This window comes from Helicoverpa zea, chromosome 9, assembly GCF_022581195.2.
Source record: "Helicoverpa zea isolate HzStark_Cry1AcR chromosome 9, ilHelZeax1.1, whole genome shotgun sequence".
In the NCBI taxonomy this organism is placed as follows: domain Eukaryota; kingdom Metazoa; phylum Arthropoda; class Insecta; order Lepidoptera; family Noctuidae; genus Helicoverpa; species Helicoverpa zea.
In genome coordinates, this window is record NC_061460.1 from 1,833,586 (window position 1) to 1,859,167 (window position 25,582).

Here is a 25,582-nt window from a genome sequence, read left to right on the forward strand (position 1 = left end):
TTAAAAGTTCACAATACCCACACTTGTTCCCCCCTCACCTGTAACACGTCCTATCCAATATGGCGGCCAAGAGTGAAAATCCCGTCATGATTTATACCGACAAACAACTGGAGGGTACATTCACAGTTTAAATATGTATATTCTCTTGTAAACAGTTGTGAAGCTACGTATTAACGTTCGTAACAATGTCACTCACACACGCATGTGCTCGATGCACGACACTCAGTACTGACATCACCGGAAAACTCGTCAATACTCATGCGTGTGTGAGTGACATTTTTACGAAAGGGTATAATTTAGGCGATCACCAAAAATATTTTTAAGACTCTAGGCTGAGGCACCAAATAAAATAAACAACTCCAAAAAAAATAAATTGACTTTATTAAAAGGGCACTAAAGTATATAATATTATGATCCAAAAAAAATAAAATAACATCAGAAAAATCGCAAATCTCGCACAAATATTATTTTTGGTTCCCAAAATGGATTAATGGTCACCAAATTCTATCCAACTAAAAGATTAATATTACTACCAAAATCAAAGTTAGTGACGAAAACGAATCGCTGCAAAACCGACTCCACGTAGTCTTGTCTGCCCTACCCCTAGAGTGCAATTCAAAACCGCGTAGGCGCGGAGGGGCGAGGCGGCCTGCCCGAAGCTGCGGTGGTGAGCGTGAAAACCATCTGCGACGATAAGCTCGCATGGGACCGCCGGAGCCCCGCAGTGCCGGAGCCGTGACAGAAGCCATGCTTGCTGCATGTTGCGTGCTTACATTTTACTACTGAGTTACACACAAATTCATATAACAATAAATAAGCGACGTACGTTTGGTAACCCCAGTATATTAATTGGTATTTGGGAAATATTCTAGCGATCGTTAGCTTTTTTAGTCTAACAAAAATGACCAAATTAGGAGTCATGGTATTACATAATTGGTAACATCTAAGTAGTGACAATATATAATATTTGGTCTAAAGTGTATTTTAAAGGCGTCCATATATTTTTTTAGTAGTCGATAATACGAAAAAATGGTTTTACCTAATAATATTTTTGGAAACGTTATTTGGTGACCATTTATCCATTTTGGTAACCGTTTAGAATTTTTTTGGTAGTAAAATAGGTACTTTTTTGGGTGGTGTTTAAACACAAGCCTTTACGAAAGTTAGTAGATACCTTCACAACTGTAACGTCTTTATTCTGTGGTACAGGCAAGTCCAAAATTCTTGAGTACAAAGTTTGTCAGTTTTCATTTTCGTGCACGAATGTATTTTGAAACAATCTCTGATAGGAGTTTTGGGCGTTTTGTTGAAAGCTCTACAGATGTTTGTTGAAATTGCTGATAAGAAATTGGATATAAATAAGGATGAGAGAAAGATAAATGGTAGGCGTTTTGTGTTGTAGGTACTGTTGAAATATCAACCGTTTTAAATTAGCGATGTAAAATAAAAAGTTAAATATGAAACAAAAGCTCAAATAAATGTAGTATACAATGACGTATTAAAAGACATCTAAAAATAAATACCCAAAAGTAAAGAAGTGTGGAGATGCTGGGATTTGAACCCAGGACTTTCAGCATGCGAAGCAGACACTCTACCACTGAGTTACATCCCCGATGGTAAAAGATGCCAAAATAGTGAGGCTGTTTGCTAGAAGGCTAAAACTATGCGAGATGAAATAATTACTTGTTGTTCAAATTGCCTTTCCTTATCACGAGAAATCTACCTCAATCTTATCTCTTATTTAGACGGTTGCATTGGTTTACATCATCAAGGATGTTCTTCTAGAACTGATAAATTCCTAACCACTTCACCCAGCTCTGTGGCAATTATTTATTTTTATAATATGTACTTCACCTCAATTAAATTAATTAAATACTTTCAGAATTTACCTTTATTTTATTTACCCTCTCTCCTACGTCGTATCTTTTGTTTCACACTGGGATACACCCCAGTTTATCCACTTCTGTAAAATATGACTTGACCAAGTGTATCATTACATGTTGGTACTTTTAAATAAAATAAACAATAAAACAAAAGGAGGTTAAAGCTCAAAAGTGGTGTAATAACGCTTGTCGCCGCAGTTAGTGACCCGCACACTGAAGACTGACCGGTCGGCCGATGGTTGGGAAAAAATATATTTTCAAGAAAATCGTAGACTCTATCAAAGGGTAAAGGCCCCAGTTCACAGACATCATAAACGTTAGTTTTCATTTTAAAAGTTAACAGTTATAAAAAAAATGGTCTGACACTCGGCAAATACCTGATCGTTATTATGTGCGTACTACCATTCGTTACTGATCTCCTTATATGAGAACTGCCACATGAGCCCGGACAAACTGTCGGCCGACTAAAAGTTGGCAGTGTACTCTTTCAGTTACTGCGAGACCCCGGCTTAGTTTACTGCTTGTATAAATCACTTGAATTGTTGAATGTGCGTGAAAAGCCGCGGACTTCTGTTGTATGTGCCCGAGTATAGACGGAAGAGTTTTAATGGCCTGCCGTTTTATCAAAGAATTGGTTTTCGAAGTTTATCGTATCGGAGTTTGGGTGGAATTATCGCTTTAAATGCGTGTGAATGTTTGTATGAAAAAGTTTTTAAAAGGTTCTTTTTTCAGGGATTTGAAAAGAGGTTAAAAGATTGTCTTTGTTATATTTATGAAAGAAGAAACAAGTAACAAGTACAATAAACTTTGGAAGTAAAAAGTGAAATAAGTCAAGACATTATAGATGATTAAATCATTCGGTTAGAATTTTCGAGCGTATTGCGCTTCTAAATTAATTCGTCTGTTGCCAAAGTCCGCCTAGATATTGTGCTAGGAGGCAAAAGAGGAGACGGGTTTCCTGATGAAATGCGATGATTACCATCCATGGATAGCAACTGACAGTCTCAAGTTCGTTCAAAATCATTGCATTTTTCTTTAGTGCTTGGGGGTCATGAAATGCCGTAAACAGTTTATAGTTCTTATGTAACAGTTTTTAATAAAACAGAAATCCAGAACTGGCCATCCCAACCCTTGAACTATAACACCAGCCACAACCATTTAAAACATTTCTTAATTCAACTTAGACCAACCCCCGCATTGCGATGCAAGCCGCGGCCAATCCCATTTGTTAAATTTGCGCTGAACTATTTGGACGAGGTTTTCGCAATGCTACGTTTCTGTTACCCATAGATCATGTGTCTTGCTTGTAATAACGCTAACAATAGCGGTAATGGTTCACAAATATTTATAGTTTGTCGGCCATTTGTTAAAATTCAAGTGGTGTTTTGTCTGATGTAAAGGCTTGTGTTGTGCGAGATTTATTCGCTCGCTGTTGTTTTAATGTCTCGAAATGTGTGCTGGTTTTTGGCCTGCGGTTTATTTTGCGATTTAAATATAAACTAGAGACAAACAAACATACAAATCTAGTTGTAATATAGCATGATAAAACTTTAGGTTTTTTTACTAATGCTAGGAAGCTAGGATGGGTAGGTAGGACCATCGTAGTCCGAAGCCAGAAAGTCCGACCACCACTCTTATCGGAATAAGGAGGAATCGGGTTACCCGGGTAACTGGGTAAAATACCGGTACCGGTAGTTTCGCGTTTCGCTTAAGACTGAAAACCGACCTCACCATAATTTGAGATGCCTTTGCTAGGCAAATGGTGCCTACCGTATTTTATTTAAAACCATAAGCTCAAATAAATAGTTCTTGACCTACCAACTAAATAGCACCGACAAAAATATTATTACTTGGTCTAATATAAGTATATGTGTTATCATCCTCCTTTATTAAACAGTCAATGAGAATATAGTCGCATGATTATTACAAACCCCTGTTTTATTCACAGGTTGACCAGAATATTGCCAAAGGTGAGATTCCACTAGTGTGGAGCCCTTTGCGATACTGTGATGCACACAAATGTATCTTTTGGTCCACAACAAACATTGCGCGTAAAACATGCTAGCAAGGGTATGCATTAGAATGGCTATTACTTCGTATATATTCACTCGAAATACACATAGAGAGTTGCTACCTAATTTCTACTAGCTGCCACTAGCTGTTATCAATTGCTGCCCTAGAAATATTGAAGTTTGAAGCCGCTAAAGACAAGACTTGCGCCGATGCGTACACATTTTTGTTCGCAAACAAATGTGCGTGAACAATTTTGGTGGAACCTGGCCGTTTCAGTAAGGTTAATTAGCAGGTAATACGTAGGGGGAAGGTCCCCTTAATGTTCTTACATCAATGTGTTTAGGTGTGATTTCGAGGGTAGGTAATATTAGTGTCTTTATTTGTAGTTAGGTATTACATACATAGTTTTGTCTTCTGTTTTACCCAGTTAGGATACAGTTTATGTATCTACGTATTATTTATTAGGTAGGTATACGCATTTTTCAGCATACTAAAGGAATGGTTTCTTGCAGAATTGCATGTTTCTGGAAGAGTTGGTAAAAATCTTTCTAATTAAAATAACTTCTTTCTAATTTCAACACTAAAATAATTAATTGGGAACAAATAAACAAAGTACTCGATCTTATCGCTTTATAAGAATTAGTGTAGATACACTACCTATACATTTTGATACTATTGCAATAGAAGACTTTGGACTGAGGATTGCAGATTATAATAATATAGAACAGGTAGGTATCCTCTTATAGATATCAAAGTTCCTTGTAATCCGGCTTTTGCCAAATAACCAACAGCTTCCACCATCATTCTCGTATCTCAAGTATGAAGTTGAAACGACGGCGAAACCTTTTAGGTCACAAAGGAATCTAGACACACGGCAGTGTGTCCGCCAAGTTCGAGCAAAAAAGCGACACACCGGCCGTGGGTTATATTACACGAACCATTTCGGGCCAAATTCGACCCCCCTATAACTCAAAATCTATTTTATTTACACATTTCAAATTTCTAGTATCTGTTGAGACCCCCTCACTTATCTAAAATACAAAATTTCATTAATATACCTATTGTAGGTCTTGAGATATTGACGTCAGAAAATCGCTATTTTTACTATACACTCACTGACTGACTCACTCATCAAAAACCTAGACCACTTCCAATGGTCGTATTGACTTGAAATTTGGCATGGAGGTAGGTCTTTATGTCAAGGTAAAGGGAAAAATCTGAAAATGGCCAAGTGTGAGTCGGTTTCAAAATAATGAAGGTGTAAAATACCCAGTGTAAAATACCCCTAAGGAACTAAAACGAACTAAATTTATCTATATTTATATAATATACCTTCGAACGGTCGTACCGATCTGAAATTCGTTACAAAGGTTTGTATTTAGTCAAAGTAAAAATCTGAAAACGGCCAAGTGTGAGTCACTTTCGAAAATAACGAATGTGTAACTTTGATCCACGAACATAATATATGATAACATGTCATGTCAGTCAGTTGGTAAATCTAGTCCATTTAGTTAATCTAGTTCATTTCTTTGTAAGAAGCATAGTGCATATTCAAAAATCTGAAAGATAGTATAAATGAGACATTTCCTTAACTAACTTAATCATAAGAAAAAAATAAAATAAACAACCTTACAAATATAAATGAAATCCCACCCAAAACAAAAATGTGAAAGGCTGCCAAGTTCGATAATATGGAAATCCTTCGCCTATAAAAGAAGCGAGATCTGAATAAGTACCAAGTTCCATACACATACCTCAGTTAAAAATAGTTACTTTTTAATAATGTTACTTGGCAAGTTTTAATAGAAAATTAAATACTTGATTCATTGCGTTTAGTAGGTTTATAAGAAGGTGTGTGAAAACTTGCCAAGTAACATCATTAAAAAGTAACTATTTTTAACTGAGGTATGTGTATGGAACTTGGTACTTATTCAGATCTCGCTTCTTTTATAGGCGAAGGATTTCCATATTATCGAACTTGGCAGCCTTTCACATTTTTGTTTTGGGTGGTTCAATAATACAAATAAATACGTGTTCCCCACTTGAAGTACCAGTAACACGTCCAGTAAGCCGCAGGGAGTACAAGTAACGTTAGGTAGTAAAACGTTGGTCTTTTACTGCTCTGCACTTTTGACGACTTATTCTGAGGAAAATGGTAGGTCGACTGCAACTTAAAACTAAAGGTTCATGTGCCCTAAGTAATGGTATTATAGAATGTGTAGGAATAAGCGAGACGTGCTTATCCCTAATTTTTACGGGAATCGAACCCGCGCCTAGCGTACGGTGAAGCTACAAGCTATGCGATCTAGCAGCGAAGCGGCAGCAAGAAATGAAATCGATGAAGGCGAAATGAATAATATTATTAACAGAACAAACTAATGATTTAATGGAATTATACATAAGCACTAAGTATTAAATATAACATTGATTAAGCACAACAAAAGCGATTGCGAGAGGTACAGCGCGTAAGCTAGCTCGATGCGGACTGCCCGGTGGTCGCTCCGTCGTCGTTGCTCGCGCCGGTCTCCCAAGGCCATTCTCGGCTGCCTCCATACAAATGTCACGCGCTCGCTGCGTGCGCGCGGCACGTGTAAGCTAGCGGCCGTCGACCTCGCTCCGAACAAAGGATCTCCTGAGGTGGCGTGACTTTGAGGTGCGGTCACACTGTCATCAAGCGGAGCGATTCCGCTCGTGTTTTGAGGTGGGGTCCGAGCGTTCTGGACCGCCACATATTCCCCCCGGCCAGACCGTGACTACGGTCGATAGAAGTCAGGGAATTTCACTCGACGTCCACTTCTTGTCGTCTTCTCCGCGTCGCCAGCAGCCGGAGTGTTCGAGTTGGTAGTAGTGGTAGTGGTCGCTGGCCCAACGTCCCTAGTGTCTTCATGCATCACGTAGGCCGGTTTGAGACGATCAATGGAGACGTTGTTTGGTCTACCTTGTACATCAATGGTGAAGTACTTTGGGTGTCTTTGTATCACCCTGTAGGGTCCAGCGTAGGGTGGTTCCAGCAAACTCCTGACGTGGTCTCGTCGCAGGAACACATGAGAAGAGCTGTGCAGGTCTCGGGGCACATAGAATGGCGTAGCCGTCGTATGCCACGCAGTTGGTCGGGGAGCGAGTTTGACCATATGCTGGCGCAGCCGGTTGGCAAACTCGGTGACGTCAGCGGCAGCGTAGTCCTCTCTCGGTGACAGGAACTGGCCAGGAAGATGGAGTGTCTCCCCGTAGACGAGCTCGGCCGGCGTAGCTTGGATGTCGTCTTTCCAAGCGCTACGCATTCCGAGCAGTACCAGTGGCAGGGCCTCGGTCCACTGGGAAGTATCGTGGCACATGATAGCAGCCTTCAGCTGCCGATGAAGTCGCTCCACGATGCCGTTCGCCGCTGGATGATAGGCAGTGGTGCGAAGATGGTGCGCGCCAACCAAGACTGTGAGCGCCTTGAAGAGGTGGCTCTCGAACTGGCGACCACGGTCAGTGGTCACCCGTGCAGGACAACCGAACCTGGCTATCCAGCCAGACACCAGCGCGGCGGCGCAGCTCTCCGCCGTGATGTCCTTAAGCGGGTACGCCTCAGGCCATCGGGTGAACCTGTCGATGACGGTAAGGCAGTACCTGTAATCATTAGAAGATTTTAGGGGGCCGACGATATCGATATGGACGTGGGAAAAACGAGAGGAGGGGGTAAGGAAGGATGTAGGTGGGGATTTGGTGTGGCGTGCCACTTTGCACGCCTGGCATTTTACGCATTGCCTTGCCCATTCTCTACAATCTCTACGAATCCCTGGCCACACAAAGTGTTGCGTGACCAGTCGCACTGTAGCTGCTTTTCCCGGGTGATGAAGGTTGTGCAGTGATGTGAAAGCCTGTTTACGTAGAGTCGGAGTAACATACGGGCGAGGGATCTGCATCGACACGTCGCAATACACTGGCAAGTAGTTGCTGCAGGTAGTGGCTAACTTCTCTAGCCTCAGTGACGAGCCGTGACGTAGTAGATTTTGCAGTTCTGGATCCTCGTCCTGAAGTTTTGCAAGATCCTCGAAATTAATGCCAGCTGCAGATATCCCTTCCACACGCGACAGCGCGTCTGCAACAACGTTCTCTGGCCCGGGTAAGTACCTTATGTCCGTCGTGAACTGTCCGATGAAGTCAAGGTACCGGAACTGTCTCGGTGAGCAGCTCTCCTTATTTGACTTGAAGGCAAAGGTGAGGGGCTTGTGATCCGTGAAGACAGCGAACGCTCTAGCCTCCACCATGTGCCGGAAGTATTTGATGGCCTCGTATACTGCTAGCAGCTCTCGGTCATACGGGCTGTACTTCCTCTGAGCACTGCTGAGCTTGTGAGAGTAGAAGGCTAGAGGTTCCCAGTTCTCACCTTTGCGTTGTTGAAGAACAGCTCCTATGGCAGTGTCGGATGCGTCGGTCACGATGGCTAGTTCTGCTGTAGCGTCAGGATGAGCCAGGAGAGTCGCTTGGGATAGCGAAGACTTGCAGTCGTCAACGGCCCTCAGCAGTTCCGGAGTCATATCTACCGGATGTGACCCTTTTACCTTGGGGCCAGCAAGGACAGCGTTCAAAGGTGCTTGAAGCTTAGCTGCGTTTGGGACGAATCGGCGATAAAAGTTTATCATACCCAAGAATCTGCGCAGCTCCTTAACCGTCTTGGGTATTGGGAATTCCTGGATTGCCTGCACCTTTGTCTCCAGGGGCCTAGTCCCTTCGGCTGACACTCGGTATCCTAAAAATGCAACCTCTGTTTGACCGACATTGCACTTAGCTGTGTTAATTACTATGCCGTACTGTCTTAACCGGTCAAATACTAGGCGTAAGTGCGTCTTGTGCTCTTCAGGAGACGCGGAAAATACTATAATGTCGTCGATGTAGCCATAGCAGAAGTCCAAGCCAAGTAACACCTCGTCTATGAACCTTTGGAAAGTCTGAGCCGCATTCCTCAAACCAAAGGTCATGAAGGGGAACTCAAACAAACCAAAGGGTGTCGTGATGGCGGTCTTCGGTATGTCGTCCGGGTTTATCGCCAGCTGGTTATAGGCCTTTACGAGGTCTATCGTAGAGAATACGGTACAGCCTGCGAGCTGGTGAGAGAAGTCGTGAATGTGGCGGACGGGGTACCTGTCAGGTATTGTTCGCGCGTTCAGTGCCCTGTAGTCGCCACATGGTCTCCAACCGTCGTCTTTCTTCTTCACCAAGTGCAGCGGTGCGGACCACGCACTCTCCGAAGGTCGTGCTACACCACTGGCGAGCATTTCCTCGAATTCCTTCTTCGCTGCCTGCAGCCGAGCAGGGTCTAGACGTCGAGGCTTGCATGCTACCGGGGGTCCTGGCGTCGTCCTGATGTAGTGCACCGTGTTGTGCTTGCCGGGTAGCTGTCTGCCTGGTGGGCGGGTAATCTCTGGGTACTCACGTAAAATTTGGTGATACTCGCTGTCACCAACCACAGCCTTCACAGACGCGATGTCCCCGGAGTTGCCATTCGTAGCAGGAACAGATAAAGTCGTGGTATTGTCAATCAGACGTTGGTTCCTACAATCCACCAGCAGGTCATAGAAGTTGAGGAAGTCCACACTGATAATGGCTCTCGATACATCTGCGATGGTGAAGGTCCAGCGGTAGCTCCTTCTGAGGCCTAGATTCAGCGTGAGGTGTAAGGCACCGTACGTGTGGATCACGGTGTTATTGGCAGCTACCAGATCATACCTCGATCGAATGCAGGGCGTCTTCACAGCAGACCGGGGGAAAACGCATAAGTCTGACCCAGTGTCTACGAGGAACTGCGTTTTCGATATCCGGTCGGTGACGAACAGACGGCCTGAAGAGATGGGACAGTCGTTGGCCGCTACTTGCGACTGCCCTTGCAGTTTCCCGCCGAAAAGTCACAAGGGTTCCTGCATTTCCGAGCCTTCACTCCGTAATTAAAATGGTAGAAGCAGTGCGGATGATTATCGGGTGGCTGCTTCAGTCTAGAGCTAGATCGGTCATACCTTCGACGGCTCCCGCCGGATCGTGAGCGCGAGCGATGCCTCCCTCTGCTGCTCAGTTGCGACTTGAGCGCGGCAACCTGCCTTGTCAGCTCGCTTACTTGAGCCGCCAGGTCCGTAGAAGCAGCACTTGCGGAAGAGGAGGTGCTCGCGACTTGCGGTGTCATCGGTGCTATCTCGTGCACACGGTCTGCGATTTCCGCTAACTTCTCCACCTGTAATTCAGAAATTTGCGACGCGATGACAGTCTGAATATTCTGGGGTAACCGACTAGTCCAGACACTTTTCACAAAATCGGAGCCACCTGAAGGGCCTGCGAGACCCTGCAGGTGTCGCAAGAACTGAGAAGGTCTGCGATCACCTAGCTCCTCGTGAAGTAGGAGTTGCTGGATCCGCTTTTCCTGAGACGCAGACAGCCTACTGATAAGTGCGGATTTAAGCTTCTCAAATTTATTCGTCTCCGGAGGGTTGGTGATTATATCTTTAACTTGCTTGGCGTATTGAGTCTCAAGCTGAGTGGCCACATAATAAAATTTGGTCGAGTCGCTAGTTATTCTAGACAGAATAAATTGGCCTTCAAGCTGCGCGAACCATAATGCTGGTTCCTCCGGAGTAAATGCCGGACAGCGCAATGGCATTCCAACCTTCGCTACCTCTCCAGAGATAACGGGATCGTCCTTACTATCGGCAAAACCGTCTGACTCTGCCATGTTAAAAAAAATTAAATCGCTCACCGCTTATGAGTTGTGGGACCACACCCCTATATTATCCGCTTGATTGTTTACTAGGTTAGCGTTAGGTCCGCTCGTTGTCCTCAGGATACTCCGCCGCTCTGGATGCACCGACGTTCTGGAACCGGGATGTTCCGATGTTCGGGAACCTGGATGCACCTCTGGATATCCTGGATCTTCCGGGAGTCTTCCGTAACACGACGTCGCGACGCGGGTGACGATCACGTCGGGGTCACCAATGTAGGAATAAGCGAGACGTGCTTATCCCTAATTTTTACGGGAATCGAACCCGCGCCTAGCGTACGGTGAAGCTACAAGCTATGCGATCTAGCAGCGAAGCGGCAGCAAGAAATGAAATCGATGAAGGCGAAATGAATAATATTATTAACAGAACAAACTAATGATTTAATGGAATTATACATAAGCACTAAGTATTAAATATAACATTGATTAAGCACAACAAAAGCGATTGCGAGAGGTACAGCGCGTAAGCTAGCTCGATGCGGACTGCCCGGTGGTCGCTCCGTCGTCGTTGCTCGCGCCGGTCTCCCAAGGCCATTCTCGGCTGCCTCCATACAAATGTCACGCGCTCGCTGCGTGCGCGCGGCACGTGTAAGCTAGCGGCCGTCGACCTCGCTCCGAACAAAGGATCTCCTGAGGTGGCGTGACTTTGAGGTGCGGTCACACTGTCATCAAGCGGAGCGATTCCGCTCGTGTTTTGAGGTGGGGTCCGAGCGTTCTGGACCGCCACAAATGAATTTACGTGTAGCAATAGACAATTTCGGTGAATATGGAACGTGTTTCAATATTTCAGTTTTAATATCAAGCTTGTGTTTTAATGAAGTGTACTAGTATACATATACTAAAGAATCTTTTTGTACTGAATTTATTGTTTTCCTTTTTGCTATTTTGACCATGTAATGCTAAAATAAATTCAGTATCATTCTCATTGACAGTAAGGTTTCATAAAACAGTACAACAGTATGTAAAGAAAAGACAAGCTAGTTTTTCTTTTTGATTACTGACTTGAAAATCGTTTGATGATTTTTTTACATAGTGATGTAAATTCTCATTCTCATGTCATTACTCTTTTTCCTGTGTGAACCTAGAATAGTTCTCCAAATGAAAGCTTAAGCCCACATCGATGTATTTACGAGTGAGCTGATACTGCTGGACGGAGCACATAAAACGAACCAGTTTATGGTGTCACCCACCGGACGCCGCGCCGTGAAGATATAGCCTAAATGCAACTTTTAAACGAAAAATCTAGAAATTCATGGCCTAGGTTTTACGCCTATGTGGTTATTTTGGACTAGGTTTTGGTTGAAGAATAGTTTGAGTGGTAACCAAATAGGTAAGATGCTTTCCTGGTCTGCGGGTTTGTTCGAAAACGTTACCGCGGCCCTGGTACACAAAGGACTCAAGAAGGAACAAAGGTTCAAGACAGTATAAGTCATATAAATAAATATTGTTTATCTTCACATAATTGCCTCAAATCATGTATAGTATGTTTCAGTTACCAGCTATTAACATTGTTAGTCATAAAATATTTATTTGAAACAGTTCTAGAGATTACTTCCGAAATGGATTCAAAAACTTTTTGTGGTTTCAATTACTTAAATATAAAGTCTTGAGGCTTCTGAAGTTTTGTAATCTGTAAACCGTAACAGCCTTGTGACGAACGGTATAAAAACGTGACGGAAATGGGGATTTGTGAATGCAAGGAAAAACTCTTTTGCATATGGTTTCAGTCACATTTCAGCAAACAAAAAAGAGTTGGGAAATTGTGAAATAAAAAAATGTTAACTGTGTTGTTTATAAGGTTGCTTAAAATTTTACATATGCCGCCTAAGTACTGATAGTCATAAAAGCTAGCCCATTTACTTTATTTCAATAAAGATGAAATTGTATACAATTTACAATTACGAAACCTTTGTAAGTTATTGAATATTATAATTTTTTTTTTCATTTTCCTAATGGTTCTGAAATAATACCCTCTATTCAGCTACATCCGGTTAGACTAGAAGCCGACCCCAACATAGTTGGGAAAAAGACTCGGAGGATGATGATGATTCAGCTAATATTATATCACACTAAAACCATTCATACATATTGAATTCCGTGTCTTAAAAACAAACCGTTTTCACCAGCACGACCACTGTCCTCTAAAGGCTAATTCGGATTTTTCCTTTTTCCAAGCAAAAAGCGATGAATGGAAAACTGCGTGATTTATGCGAAGGAAGAAAAACGTATAAGTTTGCAAGTTCCAGAGGTTATTGAAGAAAAACTAACCGGTTTTATATGAAAGGGCTGCCGAAGGATTTATAGGGAAACTAGGTTTTATTCAAATTCGTATGACGCTCAAATATTTGAGAGAAAAGTTACTAAATTGGTGGCACGATAAACTGTAGGTCCCGGCTATCATTGAACATCTTTGGCCGTTGTTACGGGTAGTTAATAGCCAGTAAGACTGACAACCAGTCTTACCTAAGGGTATTGGGTTGCCCGATTAACCGATTTAAGGAGGACAGATAGGCAGTCGATCCTTGTAAAAAACTGGTACTCAGCTACCTCCGATTACACTGGTAGACGAATCAATATAGTAAGGAAAAGGCTAGGCAGATGATAGTTCAAAATCTGCTTGTCCAGGGATGACTAGCGATGACTCCGACTGTTAATTGTCAATTGTTAAAACTCGCCGTTATGGCATATATACACTTTTGGTTAACGTCGCTTGGAAAAATTTAGGGTAAAATTCTAGGTTCTTTACCAACGAATTTTCCGCTCGTGTAAAAGCACACTTACTCACCCAACTAAAAAAACAAATGACTTGCGACACGGCCCACATTCCTTCCAGCTAAAAGCGATGAATGGTAAGCGTAAGCTGATTTACTGCGACTTACAGGAAGCGATGGAAAGCGGTCAAGCGCTGCAAGGGTCTGCCTTTGTTAGGACGGAAGCTAGTGATGTATTCCCTAAGTGTTTTATGTTAGAAGTTGTTGACTGTAATGTAGTGCGGAAGGCATTTCTAACCTACTTTGTACTGTACTTCTAGTGTAGGGAAATTGTGTTTTTCTTTGAGATAAAGGCATGGTAAGTATTTTTTAGGTGGGTAAAAAGCAAATAGATTGTTATGGTTTGAGAATACCGGCATTGGCAAACAATCGTAGAGATAAATGAATAAGCTATAACTGTAGATGAAGGTACTACATGTTGGAACGCTTATTTAAAATGTTGATATCCTATTTTCTATCTATAATCTTGCAAAATAAACGATTTGATTTAAAATAAAATGTCCTATAAATAAAATGCTTTATTATGCACATTTTGTTAATCGATATCAACAATACCCTGTTGTTGAAGGCGATAATCATTCCTTTGAAAAACAAAAGAGGCATAAAAATATTAGAGCTTATTGTGGAAATAATTCTTCAAGACATGAACCTTCTTACATAATACACCACTAATATAATTTAACACCTACAGTTATGCACTAACTTCATATATTATGCAAATCACTTTACTCGAAGGTGGAATACTATCCATAAATCATAGAATTCAATTAGTAACGCGACTAAGCCCAGTAACGATGTATCGAGCAGTCTGTGCTTATGTAAACAACATCAATATATGTGTCGGTACATAATACATGTGTTACTAGTTAAGTGGGAATTATAGTGCTGTGAAATGTCCGATGCATAACTTGGTACTGATGAATTTGGGCGTAGCGATAATGTAGGCCGTAGCTCGTAGCGGCGTAGCGCGTAGCACTTTTCTGCTACGATAATAACGTTGAATTTTTCAAGAAAAATGTTTACTAGAATAACGAAGGAATATAATTCAATGATATATACCCACAGCAGACAGCAAAGTACTAAATGTGATACTAAAACTTTTCTTGAAAGGTCTATTTTATTCATTTCCTCCGCATAAAATACAGTTTATAACAGACTCAGAGCTTCGCAAAAAAGAATCGTTCAAACCCGCAAACATGAAAAAGGACTTAAGAACCAACAACAAAAAATCCCGTCCTTTTTTAGCGTCGTATCCAAAATTAAGCGCGGTACAGTCTATATTAAATTCAACAGTGGAAGATTACAATATTGAATAGCAAATGAGTATTTCGTCTATGGCAGAAAAAAAGAGTACCCTTCTGAATAATTCAGGCACAATCACTGGCCATCTCATTTATTCATGCAGTGAGACCCACTAGCCGCTGTGTTGCCATTGATCGCAGATTATACAAAAAATAGGAGGTGTGACTCATTTTTTATGAAATAGCTTAAAGTAATAAGAAGAAGCAATCAGTAATGAGGTGTGTGTAAAATGAATGCACCTATTTTGATAGAAACATATTACAAAATCTATACATATAATAAATCTGTAGAAAAGTAATTTTTGTACATTGAAGAAATTTACAAAAAAAATAGCCAGCATGTTAAAGGATAACTAACAGAACCCATTTCCATCATTTTTGTAATTTTTGTCTGTTTGTCTGTTTATCTGTTTGTTTGTTCGGGATTCACGTAAAATCTACGAATTAAATGCAGACAATGCTTATATACAAAAATTCTACGTAACTTGGGGTATTACTTAGTTTTTGTTTCATCGAAATCGATTCACTCTATCAAAAGATATTATTAATTTTGTGAATTCAAGATGTAAAATATTACGACACGCAATCTATTTGTCAAAACTGTACATTTGAATGTTGTACTTATATTAGTTGATCGGCCTATTATTAATCTTTACACAGAAAATCACACTTTTATAAGTAACTTCGGAAGAAAAAAAAAAATGAAAATTTTGTTTAGCCAAGGTTAAAGTAGCTCCATCTGTGGTAAATAAAATACATCATCAATTTGTCAAAGGAGCGAGGTGGTAAGGCGATTATCACACTGCCCCGCATGATGCAGCGTAGTGCGTGGATGCGTTTTTTTCCGTTGTATGGAAATATCTCCGTTTGTATGGAAAACACGCATAGTCCAACACACTGAAAATGCATCCACGCGCGTTCATGCGGATCACGCACATACATGCGGAGAAACACGCACCCCCGCGCGTAGGTGCGGGGCGAGACGCAAGGTATGGCACACTGAATCCCGCAATGCCGCGCGTGATTTTGAATGGGCGTGACGTGTATATTTGAAAATGGAACTCGCTGTGCGTGAATTTACAAAACGCACCTACGCGCGTGAGTGCGTGAAAAACCCGCACGATGATGCAGATCTGCACTCCCGCAGGAACGCGCGTAGGTGCGTCGACACGCAAGATGCAGCGTGATGCGGGGCAGTGTGAAGATCACCTTAATGACAATATTACCATACATTCTTTATAGAGGATTATTATTTCAACAGATGGAGTTGTGTATTTTCCGTAATTCACCATATTTTAACACGAAGTGTAATTTTTCGATAGACATTTCAATTGTGTTTGTCAGTTTGCCGTGCCACATCAAAATCTAACTATAATTATTACCTTGATGAAAGGAAAATTAATAGTTCTCGGCCAAATTTAAAACGGTGCCATCTAAATTATTTTTTGAACATTATGTCAAAAATGATGACTTTAGTGGAACAATTACTTATCATTTAAAGTTACAGATGGAGTTCATATCAGGATTTTTTCATAAACATAGTTTAGCTTATCTTCCACTAATGTGGTGGCCTTAAAACAAATTACTTTGAGTGAGTAGTATTAAGTAGACCTTAATTATTTTTTCTGATGCAAAATATGTAAAATTAATCCTAGAAGAAATGAGGATCTATCTCTCGCAGGCGCTGCTAAGCGTGAGGTAGGTAATGTAGGATTCTGTAGCTTTAAAAACAAGCCCAGATACAAAGTGCAGATAAGAAATGGGAGCTTTCTCGATTTAATACTATACACACGTAAAATGCTTTATGCGCCTGAAAACGTACAAATTACGCGCCGCATACCAGAGACAAGTTTACTTTCAACTTCTGATCGCAAATACACTGTTCACGATTACGAACAGTCTCAGTAAGACCCGAGCCAAGTCTAAAAAAACACCTTTTATATAAAACTACGTTTGATGTCATTTAATCACAAAGACAGAATTGTTATCTGTTGCAAATCCTATCCACCTATATCCTATCCTAATCCAGAATGCATTGCAGGTGTGCATTGCACAAAAACCAATGGTATCCTATTCGAGAAGTCAAAAGTCTTGAACCTGCTAGCGTCAGCTTCTGCGCTAAGCAAGTGTTCTTAATAGTACCATCAGAATTACATTCATCGTTGAATGAGGTGATTAAATTTTCAGAAACCACAATAACAGTAGGAGCCAAAGCGTATGATCGCTTCATAGAGCTCTGATTGGCCCCAGGTGACCAAGTCAGGTCTGATTTGTTTGTTCATCAGATCTTTGACAGTGTTTCGGTGGATACTTACTGTCGTCCTGTTTACGTGTGACACAAAATATGGTATATAAACGTCCTCCGCAATAGCGAAATTTTCCCGGTGTGCGGTAGTGACGCACAGTATACAACACTTATGTTTCTTTTGATTTGCTGGCTCCACCAAGAAATGGCAAATTGCGAGCGTACATTTTGAAAATCTTGGCAAAACTGCAGGTTTCAAGTACGAACACATGAAGTGGACTCGCACAGATACGTACATTTTGCCTATTCGTGAACTAATGCAAACATTTCGGTGGAGTCCCGGCTTAGGCCACCACATTAGGCGTGTGCGATCCTCGGGCGTGTGAGTAGCGCAGGCGCCGCGCGTGCGTCGCGAGCGCGTTGCGTGACCGTCGTGTTTTGCTGCCCTGCGGCATTTGCAGCGCGCTCGCGGCTTGCACGCGCCGCTCTCCTTGACGTTTAACTGCTAAGGCGTTTAGTGGGCGGCGGGGATAGCGGACGAAGGGGTAAGAACGCAACTCGAGCGCCGCGTGCTCGCCGCGAGCGCGTCGCTTGCACTCTTCACACAGGCCGCAGGGCAGCAAAACGCGACGTTCACGCAGCGCGCTCGCGACGCCCGCGCTACTCACACGCCCGAGGATCACGCACGCCTAATGTGGGGTCAGCCTTATCATAGTGAGTAAGTGCACAGAAAATCCCCGTCATACAAGTGTTTCTCCCCAGTAGTGAAACTATCCTACCCTATGCGCCTGCTGATGATGATGACTCATTTTATCATCCATCCAGCTATTCCCCAACTATGTTGGTGTTGGCTTCCAGTAACCGAATCTGTTTGAGTACCAATATTTTGCTTGGAGCGACTACCTATCTACCTATCTTCAATCCAGTCAACTACACAAGATGATATCCATGGTAAGACTGACAGACTTTCTGGCTTCTGATTAGTCGCGGCAGCTGCAGAAAATGTACAAATGACAGCTTTGTCAGACTCAAAGCATATAGACATAGATTATAGCTGTTTCCTGTGAAAATTACTTACGCACCATACGTAATAATTTTCCAAATTGGCTGACTAGATCCAGAGATATTCACAACGTCACAAACTTTACTTCTTTTGTTTAGATAAATGGTCACATCCACAACACAACCTTGATCAATGAATCTATGTGACTGCTAAGTGCTAATCCTAATTATACTGTCACGTGAAAGAATGCACCTACGGGATAAGTAGTATTTTGACTATTCTATATTGCCCACGCAGACGAAGTTGCGGGCAACAGCTAGTATGTTATATAATACACGCTATATAATGCGCAAAGACAACATATTATGATCTCCATTTCTGCCATAATATTTCATAGTTTTATATGTAAACTTGGCTTCGCACTTCTACTTTCTATTTCTGTCCTCAAAAATGTTTTTTGTTATCCTTCGGCGAAAGTCGCTTGAAAATCTTTCTATAGTTGTTTAATATGGCATGAACAGACATACAGACGTAGCTTAGCAAATTAATATGTAGTAATAAATGTATGAACACTACGTTAACCAACATAGCAAATACGAGTTGCATTTGTTTCCACAATCCGTGGCACACATTTTGGCTGAAATGGAATTGTGTAGCAGATCTGTCATCCGTGCTGGTATTGTGTCGCGTGTTACATTGATGGCTTAATTCGTATGTTTGTTTTAGGCGACAGGAGTAAGCTTCATTGTATAATGTGTTTTGTGTAAACATGACTTGATAATAAAAAAACATGAACATAAATTGTACACTGTCTAGTAAGTTCCTTAGAGTTGAGATTCCAACCAAATGTCTACGCATTGGAGCAAGTCGACTATTTGCATCTGTTCGCTTAGAAAGGCTGCAATTTCAAAGACATTTTAGATGTCTTCGCACGAAGATAGTGATGATCATGAGTAGACCTAAACTCTAAACAATCATTTGTATGTATCATATTGCTGCCCACCGGTAGAGTCTCGCTTAGGATGAAAGCGAGACTTTGGAAAACATTTTTGTCCTTTCTTTGACAAGAGCTATATTAACGAGTTATATGAATATCTACGTGTAAATGTGAAATATGCTTATATACCTAAACGTTATGGAATACGTTTTCCACGAAAAGTAATGAACTCTATTTCTGACATGTTCCTTACGTACCTCAACTCTTGAAATAGAATGCTGAAAGCTGCCATTTATATCTTCCTTGCCTTTGAACTATGTTTTCGTAGAATTTCATTCAAAACCTTTTTATAGCTCATTGAAAACATTTGAAAGGGAAGTAGGGAAACATTCCACTTCTTGAAATAATAATATTATACCTACTTTATTCTTGGAATTTTGAAGTGAACATTTAAATAAAAATACTTTTACGGCATCATTATGACCGTGGATGCTGTAAAGGATCCGAAACGCCGGGATTAAATAATATTAATTTACCGCGATAAAATCCATGAAAGCAGTTTTATTTAAATGTCTAATATACACGTATGTCTCAGAAATCAATATATTTGAAGTGAAGATTTTTGTGTATATCTATGAAGATAAGTATGTTAAGATTATGTAAATGAGACTGTGTTTAAGCTAATGCATTTTAGGACATCCTACTGCACAGTGGACCGATAGTTTGGAGGTGGGTTGAGGAGTTCAGATAGGCAGTCGCTCCATTTAAAATACTGATACAAGGCTGCAACACGAAACCGGTTAGACTGCGTGGTAACTGACCCATTACTCTTCATTATTTATTTAAAACCCTTATGATAGGCGAGAGCAGTTGTCGTCCTCCTGAAAACATTCTAAGATTTTATTTACTTTGTTAGTTAAGACTTTAACGTCATTGGCAAACATAGGTACCTACTGTTAAAAGAAAATGGTTTAAAAGTTTAACTTCCATTAAGTTACTTTTCGTAAATCATCACCATGGGAGATTTTTTAATAAAAACAGAGTTGCGTTTATGAAAACATCTAAGCAGAAAAAGTTCGTTTGTAAAAGTAAGTATCATAAGGTTTATTTCCCCTGTGAGATGAAAAATACAAAATTTTTTGAAGTTCTCGATGACAATGGACTGACGAGATTCTTGTAAATGTTTTTTTTTCATGAATACGTAAAAATAAATATGTTAATTTAATGAGTCAAACTTCAGCAATATAAAATTTTCTCAGTCTGCTTAGTATGTAAAAACTTACGTCACCTCAATAATATTTTGATTATATAACTTTTTAGCAATTATTTGTTAAGTCATGGTCTATTTTATAAAAAATCATCATCAACAACCTTCAAACCAAACCAATCAGTTGAATCGATTTTTCACAAATACTGTTACTGTTCGCACTAAATTACTTTTGTAAAGCTGATGAATAATGACTAAGATTTACTAGCAAACCATTATATTTTTAATCACAACTTGAACTCCAGCAATCAACTAAAAATCCAATCTGAACTTAGATTCTTACTCATTCGAAATGCAAAGATGGATCCCGCCATAATTCACAATAAGACGCGCCTTGAATGTTCTCGAAGCAAATGAACATTAACGCATTTGATATTCCTGAGTGCTAGCAAACGTTTGTATTATACAATCCATTAATATAACAAGACTTATTTGCATTAATTAATATAATGTACGAACAATACATTGGCTGTTGTCTTAGTGTAAGCAAATATTGGCGCCCAATATACAGGAGGCTTTTCGTGTACAAACTTGTATGTTATAATGGAAAAGTAGACAATGGAAAGTTGTAAACCGTTTCCATCAGTTTTGCACAAATATTTGTGCCAACATTCGTTGTTTTGTGGTGCAGGAGATGGGAGGTAGAGATAAGCCTTTTTCTTCTCTGAATTGTTGTCACGTTTGACACAAAACAGTGACATTTATAACCTCCTCTATTTTTGGAGTAGATAAAAAATCCCACAAATTAAAATAAAAACAAAAATAGATGAAATTGAAGAATTTTAGAACTTTTGACAGCACGATAATTTGTATAAACCTTTAAAATGTAAGTAGTTACAAATTATTTCGTTAATTCGCTTATACTTTAACCCACACGCACTGGAAAATAACGGATAAAAAGTTCTTTGGATTTTCACGACACGCGGCGCAAAATGAGAGAAGTTGCCTTTTGTTACTCACCTTATAGCTCGCGTACATTCGAGGCGTACTTGTACGCGAATAATGTTAATGTACGCTTCGTACGCGCCGTACGTCTGTTGTTCTTGAGTGATTGCCGATACGGAGTGGAGTTATAAGTAATTATAAAGATTTTTTGTTTGGGAGATGAAGTAAAATGTGTGAAATAAAAGGTATGATACGTTGTGTAAGAACTACATAAATTCTTATGTATATTATGTTTAAGTCTCTACGGGAATCGGGCCAACAACTGATTTTGAATTAAAGCAACGAATAAGCTTCAGTATGTTCTAATCTATACATATAATAAAACTAGCTGTTGCCCGCGACTTCGTCTGCGTGGGCAATTTGGAATTGTCAAAATACTACTTATGCCGTAGCGTAGGTGTATTCTTTTACATAACAATATAATAGGATTACCACTTAGCAGCAGCACGGGTTGATCAATCAAGGTGGTGTCGACGATGTGTGACTATTTATCTAAACAAAAGAAGTAAAGTTTGTGACGTTGAGGAAATCTCTGGATCTAGTCAACCGATTTGGAAAATTATTACGTAACTAGCTGTTGCCCGCGACTTCGTCTGCGTGGGCAATTTGGAATTGTCAAAATACTACTTATGCCGTAGCGTAGGTGTATTCTTTTACATAACAATATAATAGGATTACCACTTAGCAGCAGCACGGGTTGATCAATCAAGGTGGTGTCGACGATGTGTGACTATTTATCTAAACAAAAGAAGTAAAGTTTGTGACGTTGAGGAAATCTCTGGATCTAGTCAACCGATTTGGAAAATTATTACGTAATTCTCACATAAAACAAAGGTCTGACAAAGTTGTCATTTGTACATTTTCTGCAGCAGCTGCGACAAATCAGGAGCCAGAAAGTCTGTCAAACAGTTTTACTTACCATGGATAACGCGGTGTCTAGTTCACTGGGTTGAAGAGATCAGATAGGCACTCCAAGTAAACATTGGTACTCAAATAGATTCGGTTTGACTGGAAGCCAACACCCACACAATTGAGGAATAGCTGGGTGGATGATGACTGAGTCATCAGGCAAGCGCATAGTTTCACTACTTGTGTTTCGGGGATTTTCTGTGCACTCACTCACTATGTTATGTTGGAATTCCACCGAAATGTTTGCATTAGTTCACGATCAGGTAAAGTATACGTCCGAGAGAGTAAGGGTCGGTTCATATCTGACGGAAAATGCGTCGAGCGTATTGTAAATGTATGATCGACGCACTAACGCATCATCGGTTAGGTGTGAATGATTGAATGTTTTATTGTATATTTGTCTGTTTTGGCGTTACGCGACCGAAAATACGCGACGTATGTTCGGTCATATATGAACCTACCCTAAGTCCAATTCGTGTGTTGGCACTTGAAGCCTGCAGTTCTTCCAAGATTTTCAAAATGTACGCTCGCAATTTGTCATTTCTTGGTGGAGCCAGCAGATCAGAAGAAACATAAGTGCTGTGTATACTGTGCGTCACTACTGCACAACCGTAAAATTTCGTCTTTATAAACAGCACAAACGTTCGCTCACAGATTATATAATAGTTACTACGTAACAGATAAATCACTCCATACAAAAAAGTGCATACCTACTGTTATAAGCACCTACAAGTTCCCCGACTACCAACAAATTCATAGCTGCGTTAGAAAATGAACCTTAAAAGCTCCAGCGCTCGATTGTTATTTCAATGCGATAGCGCACAGTTCAGTGACCGCGACCGTGCCGACAGCGAGCGTAGGGTTGCCTCTTACAATTAAATAGGGAAGCAAAGTTACGCTTATTTGTAACTGACTCCCCAAATCAATGGAGGTGCCCAACTACTTTTCGAGCACAGAACACGCAAGTATCCTATACTTACCTATTACCCCTGGCACAACACCGCTGACCGCTGATACATACCTACTTAGGTACCCAAAATTGGTTTCTGCGCAGCGATATATGCAATGTTCCAAGCCACCATTTAGTTGGACGAGAACTACACCTACTTATACTCAAAATGTTTTTAGCTACAAAACTCGGTAATCATTGCATGTATAAGTGTAAGGTATAAGTATCTATAATTTAAGTATCTAAAGTAAGTTGCTTATTTTTAAAATGACAAAGAAGTATTTTTACTTTAAAAAATAGAAACCTATGTATATTCATACATAGGTATAAAATATTTCTAAATGCCTATACATATATAATAGGAAACCTTTATATTTTCCTACAATAATCACATATACACCTAAACAAATCAAAATAGTTCTTCAGTTTATTAGATAATTTTAAAAACCAAATAAAAAATTAACAATAACTGACCTGTCTACATCTATAGGTAAATGGAAAAACGTAAGCTTTATATTTTTTCTTTTACTTGATCTGCAACCAAGCACAGCACATAACTGGCCAGAGGTCGTCATGTTCACAAATAAAAATAATAAACATAAAACGCGCGCGTCGCGAGCGGCTGTTGAAAGCCCTGTGCCGCGTGGGGCTACCGGTAACCCAGCGAGCGGTAGGCATTTATCGCGCGCAAGTACGTCGAGTGACAGAGGCCTGCTTCTACAGAATTGATATTAAAAGGTTTGACAGCGGGCTATAGTAGCGTAGTTAAACTAACTGAAACAATCTTAGTGATCCTTCAATAAAGTTAGAGAAGCGGGTGTGCATGATGAACATTAAGAGTTGGTAAATACGTGATGAAGATGACCTAATTCATTACTATTCTAATTTGTTCATGTACCACAAAACTCAAGTTAAGGTGGAGAAAAGGATTACCAAGCTCCCAAAGGCCTGGGCATTTGCAACACGTTGCATGGCATCCTGGAAAGTTACGTAATTCTCAGCCATCAGTTTGAGCAGCGTGAGGGAGTGTCAGGCTTTGGCCCTAGTGGGCCTCACAGGGGTTTGCTGAATCTCCTTGAGGTGCGCGTGAAATAACGGGTCTCCCAGAAGCCGGAAGGTCGATGACCCACTCAAAACTAATCGCTCACGCCTACGGTGGCCGGGAGTCGTCTCTCGACATCCGGCTTTCGTGGTGTCTTACCGCAGTGGCTGGGATGAGAGTTGGGAATTTTCAGTCGCTCCGCCGCCTCATTCTTTGTCATCCCATTTCTTCTCGCTCCAGATCATGGTTTAAACCGGGGCCGGGTGCGATAGGTCGCACAGTCCGCACAGTGGTGACACCCGCGCGCCACCTCCATGAGATCAGAGTTGGGAATGTATGTTTGCAAAAACTAATAGAACATTTAGCGAAAACATGTTTGATAGTAACATGTCTTTGTAACTGAATAATATAAATGATGTAAACGTAGCTATATAAAAGGTGTTTTTTTAGACTCAGTCCGTGGGTCTGACTGTGACTGTTCGTAATTGTGAACGGTGTATTTGTGATATAATTCTTAGCTCGATGATTTGTGATCAGAAGTTGAAAGCAAGTATGTCTCTGGCCTGCGACGTGTAATTTGTGCGTTTTCAGAACGAACGAACTCTTGTCTTCTGTTGACATCTTGTTGACGTATTGTGACAGGTAGTTATTCCCATTGATGTTAATTTTAGAAGTGACACAATGTTTTCGGTCGTATTTTGCCTACATTCTTCATTACTCAAAAAGTATATTAATAAGGACCTTCTATTTATATGTAAGTGAATTCAAAATAATGTAATATATTAAAACCAGGAACTTATTTTTAAGGATGTTTGAATATTAATTACAATGTTTTTTTTTTTTATAATAATAAAATCTTAGACTCGCAATGCACTTTCAGTGTGATGCATGTTTGTTATTGGATGAAATGAATGGATATTCATGTTTATGAGAGGTATAGCTTATATTATGTCAGAACAACATATGTAGACTTTTTAAGAATGTGGGGAAGTTCATAATTTCTTCGGGACGTGGGTGCCGTTCCCATGGGAACTACTGCCCGCACCGGGATAAAATATACCCTATGTTACTCGCAGATAGGGCTGCCATCCGTCCGGGTTTCCCCGGATTTGTCCTCGTTTGGAGGCCGTCCGGGGGCCGTCCGGGCGGGGTTTCAAGAAGTGTCCGGGGAATACCCGGACATTTTTCATGTAAGGAAGAACCTCATTGAATTTAAGTATATGTTAATAGTAAATGGATTACAAATTAGGTATTATTTTGTCTAAAGAAAATCGTACTCGTTCGGGGAAAAATGCGATTTACGCCAAATGTCCGGGTTTTTTTAATGTTTGTCCGGGTTTGGCGAAATTCGAGATGGCAGCCCTACTCGCAGATAATGTAGCTTTCTAATGGTGAAAGAATTATAAAAATGTCCCTGATGATGCGCTGATATTTCTTGTAGTGTTTTTATAGTAGCGAAATACACACGTTGTCATATAATTTTTTCTTGAAAGTAAGAACATACCATGACAAAGTGAAGTCTGTTTTCATTGATATTTTACCTACTACCAGTTTTATGGCACATCT

At 40.7% G+C, this 25,582-nt stretch overlaps 1 protein-coding gene and 1 non-coding gene across 2 annotated transcripts; both read right to left on the reverse strand.

The window, feature by feature from the left end:
• Nucleotides 1-1,540: 1,540 nt before the first annotated feature.
• Trnaa-cgc lies at nucleotides 1,541-1,612 on the reverse strand. The gene has a single exon. It is a non-coding gene; the product is annotated as a tRNA-Ala (tRNA).
• A 5,037-nt stretch (nucleotides 1,613-6,649) lies between these two features.
• Nucleotides 6,650-10,602, reverse strand: LOC124633066. The gene is made up of 3 exons (XM_047168159.1): nucleotides 9,792-10,602; nucleotides 7,791-9,723; nucleotides 6,650-7,511 (listed from the first exon to the last, which is right to left on the reverse strand). The coding sequence occupies exons 1-3, from the start codon at nucleotides 10,600-10,602 to the stop codon at nucleotides 6,650-6,652; spliced, it is 3,606 nt and encodes a 1,201-aa protein (XP_047024115.1).
• Nucleotides 10,603-25,582: the final 14,980 nt, after the last annotated feature.

Excerpts from the sequence above, each read along its gene's own strand:
- LOC124633066 (XM_047168159.1), bottom strand. The coding sequence starts at position 10,602 with ATGGCAGAGTCAGACGGTTTTGCCGATAGTAAGGACGATCCCGTTATC. Across the intron at positions 9,724-9,791 it reads TCGGAAATGCAGGAACCCTT|GCCGTCTGTTCGTCACCGAC; the intron begins GTGACTTTTCGG and ends CCATCTCTTCAG. Across the intron at positions 7,512-7,790 it reads TCGATGCAGATCCCTCGCCC|GTACTGCCTTACCGTCATCG; the intron begins GTATGTTACTCC and ends TAATGATTACAG.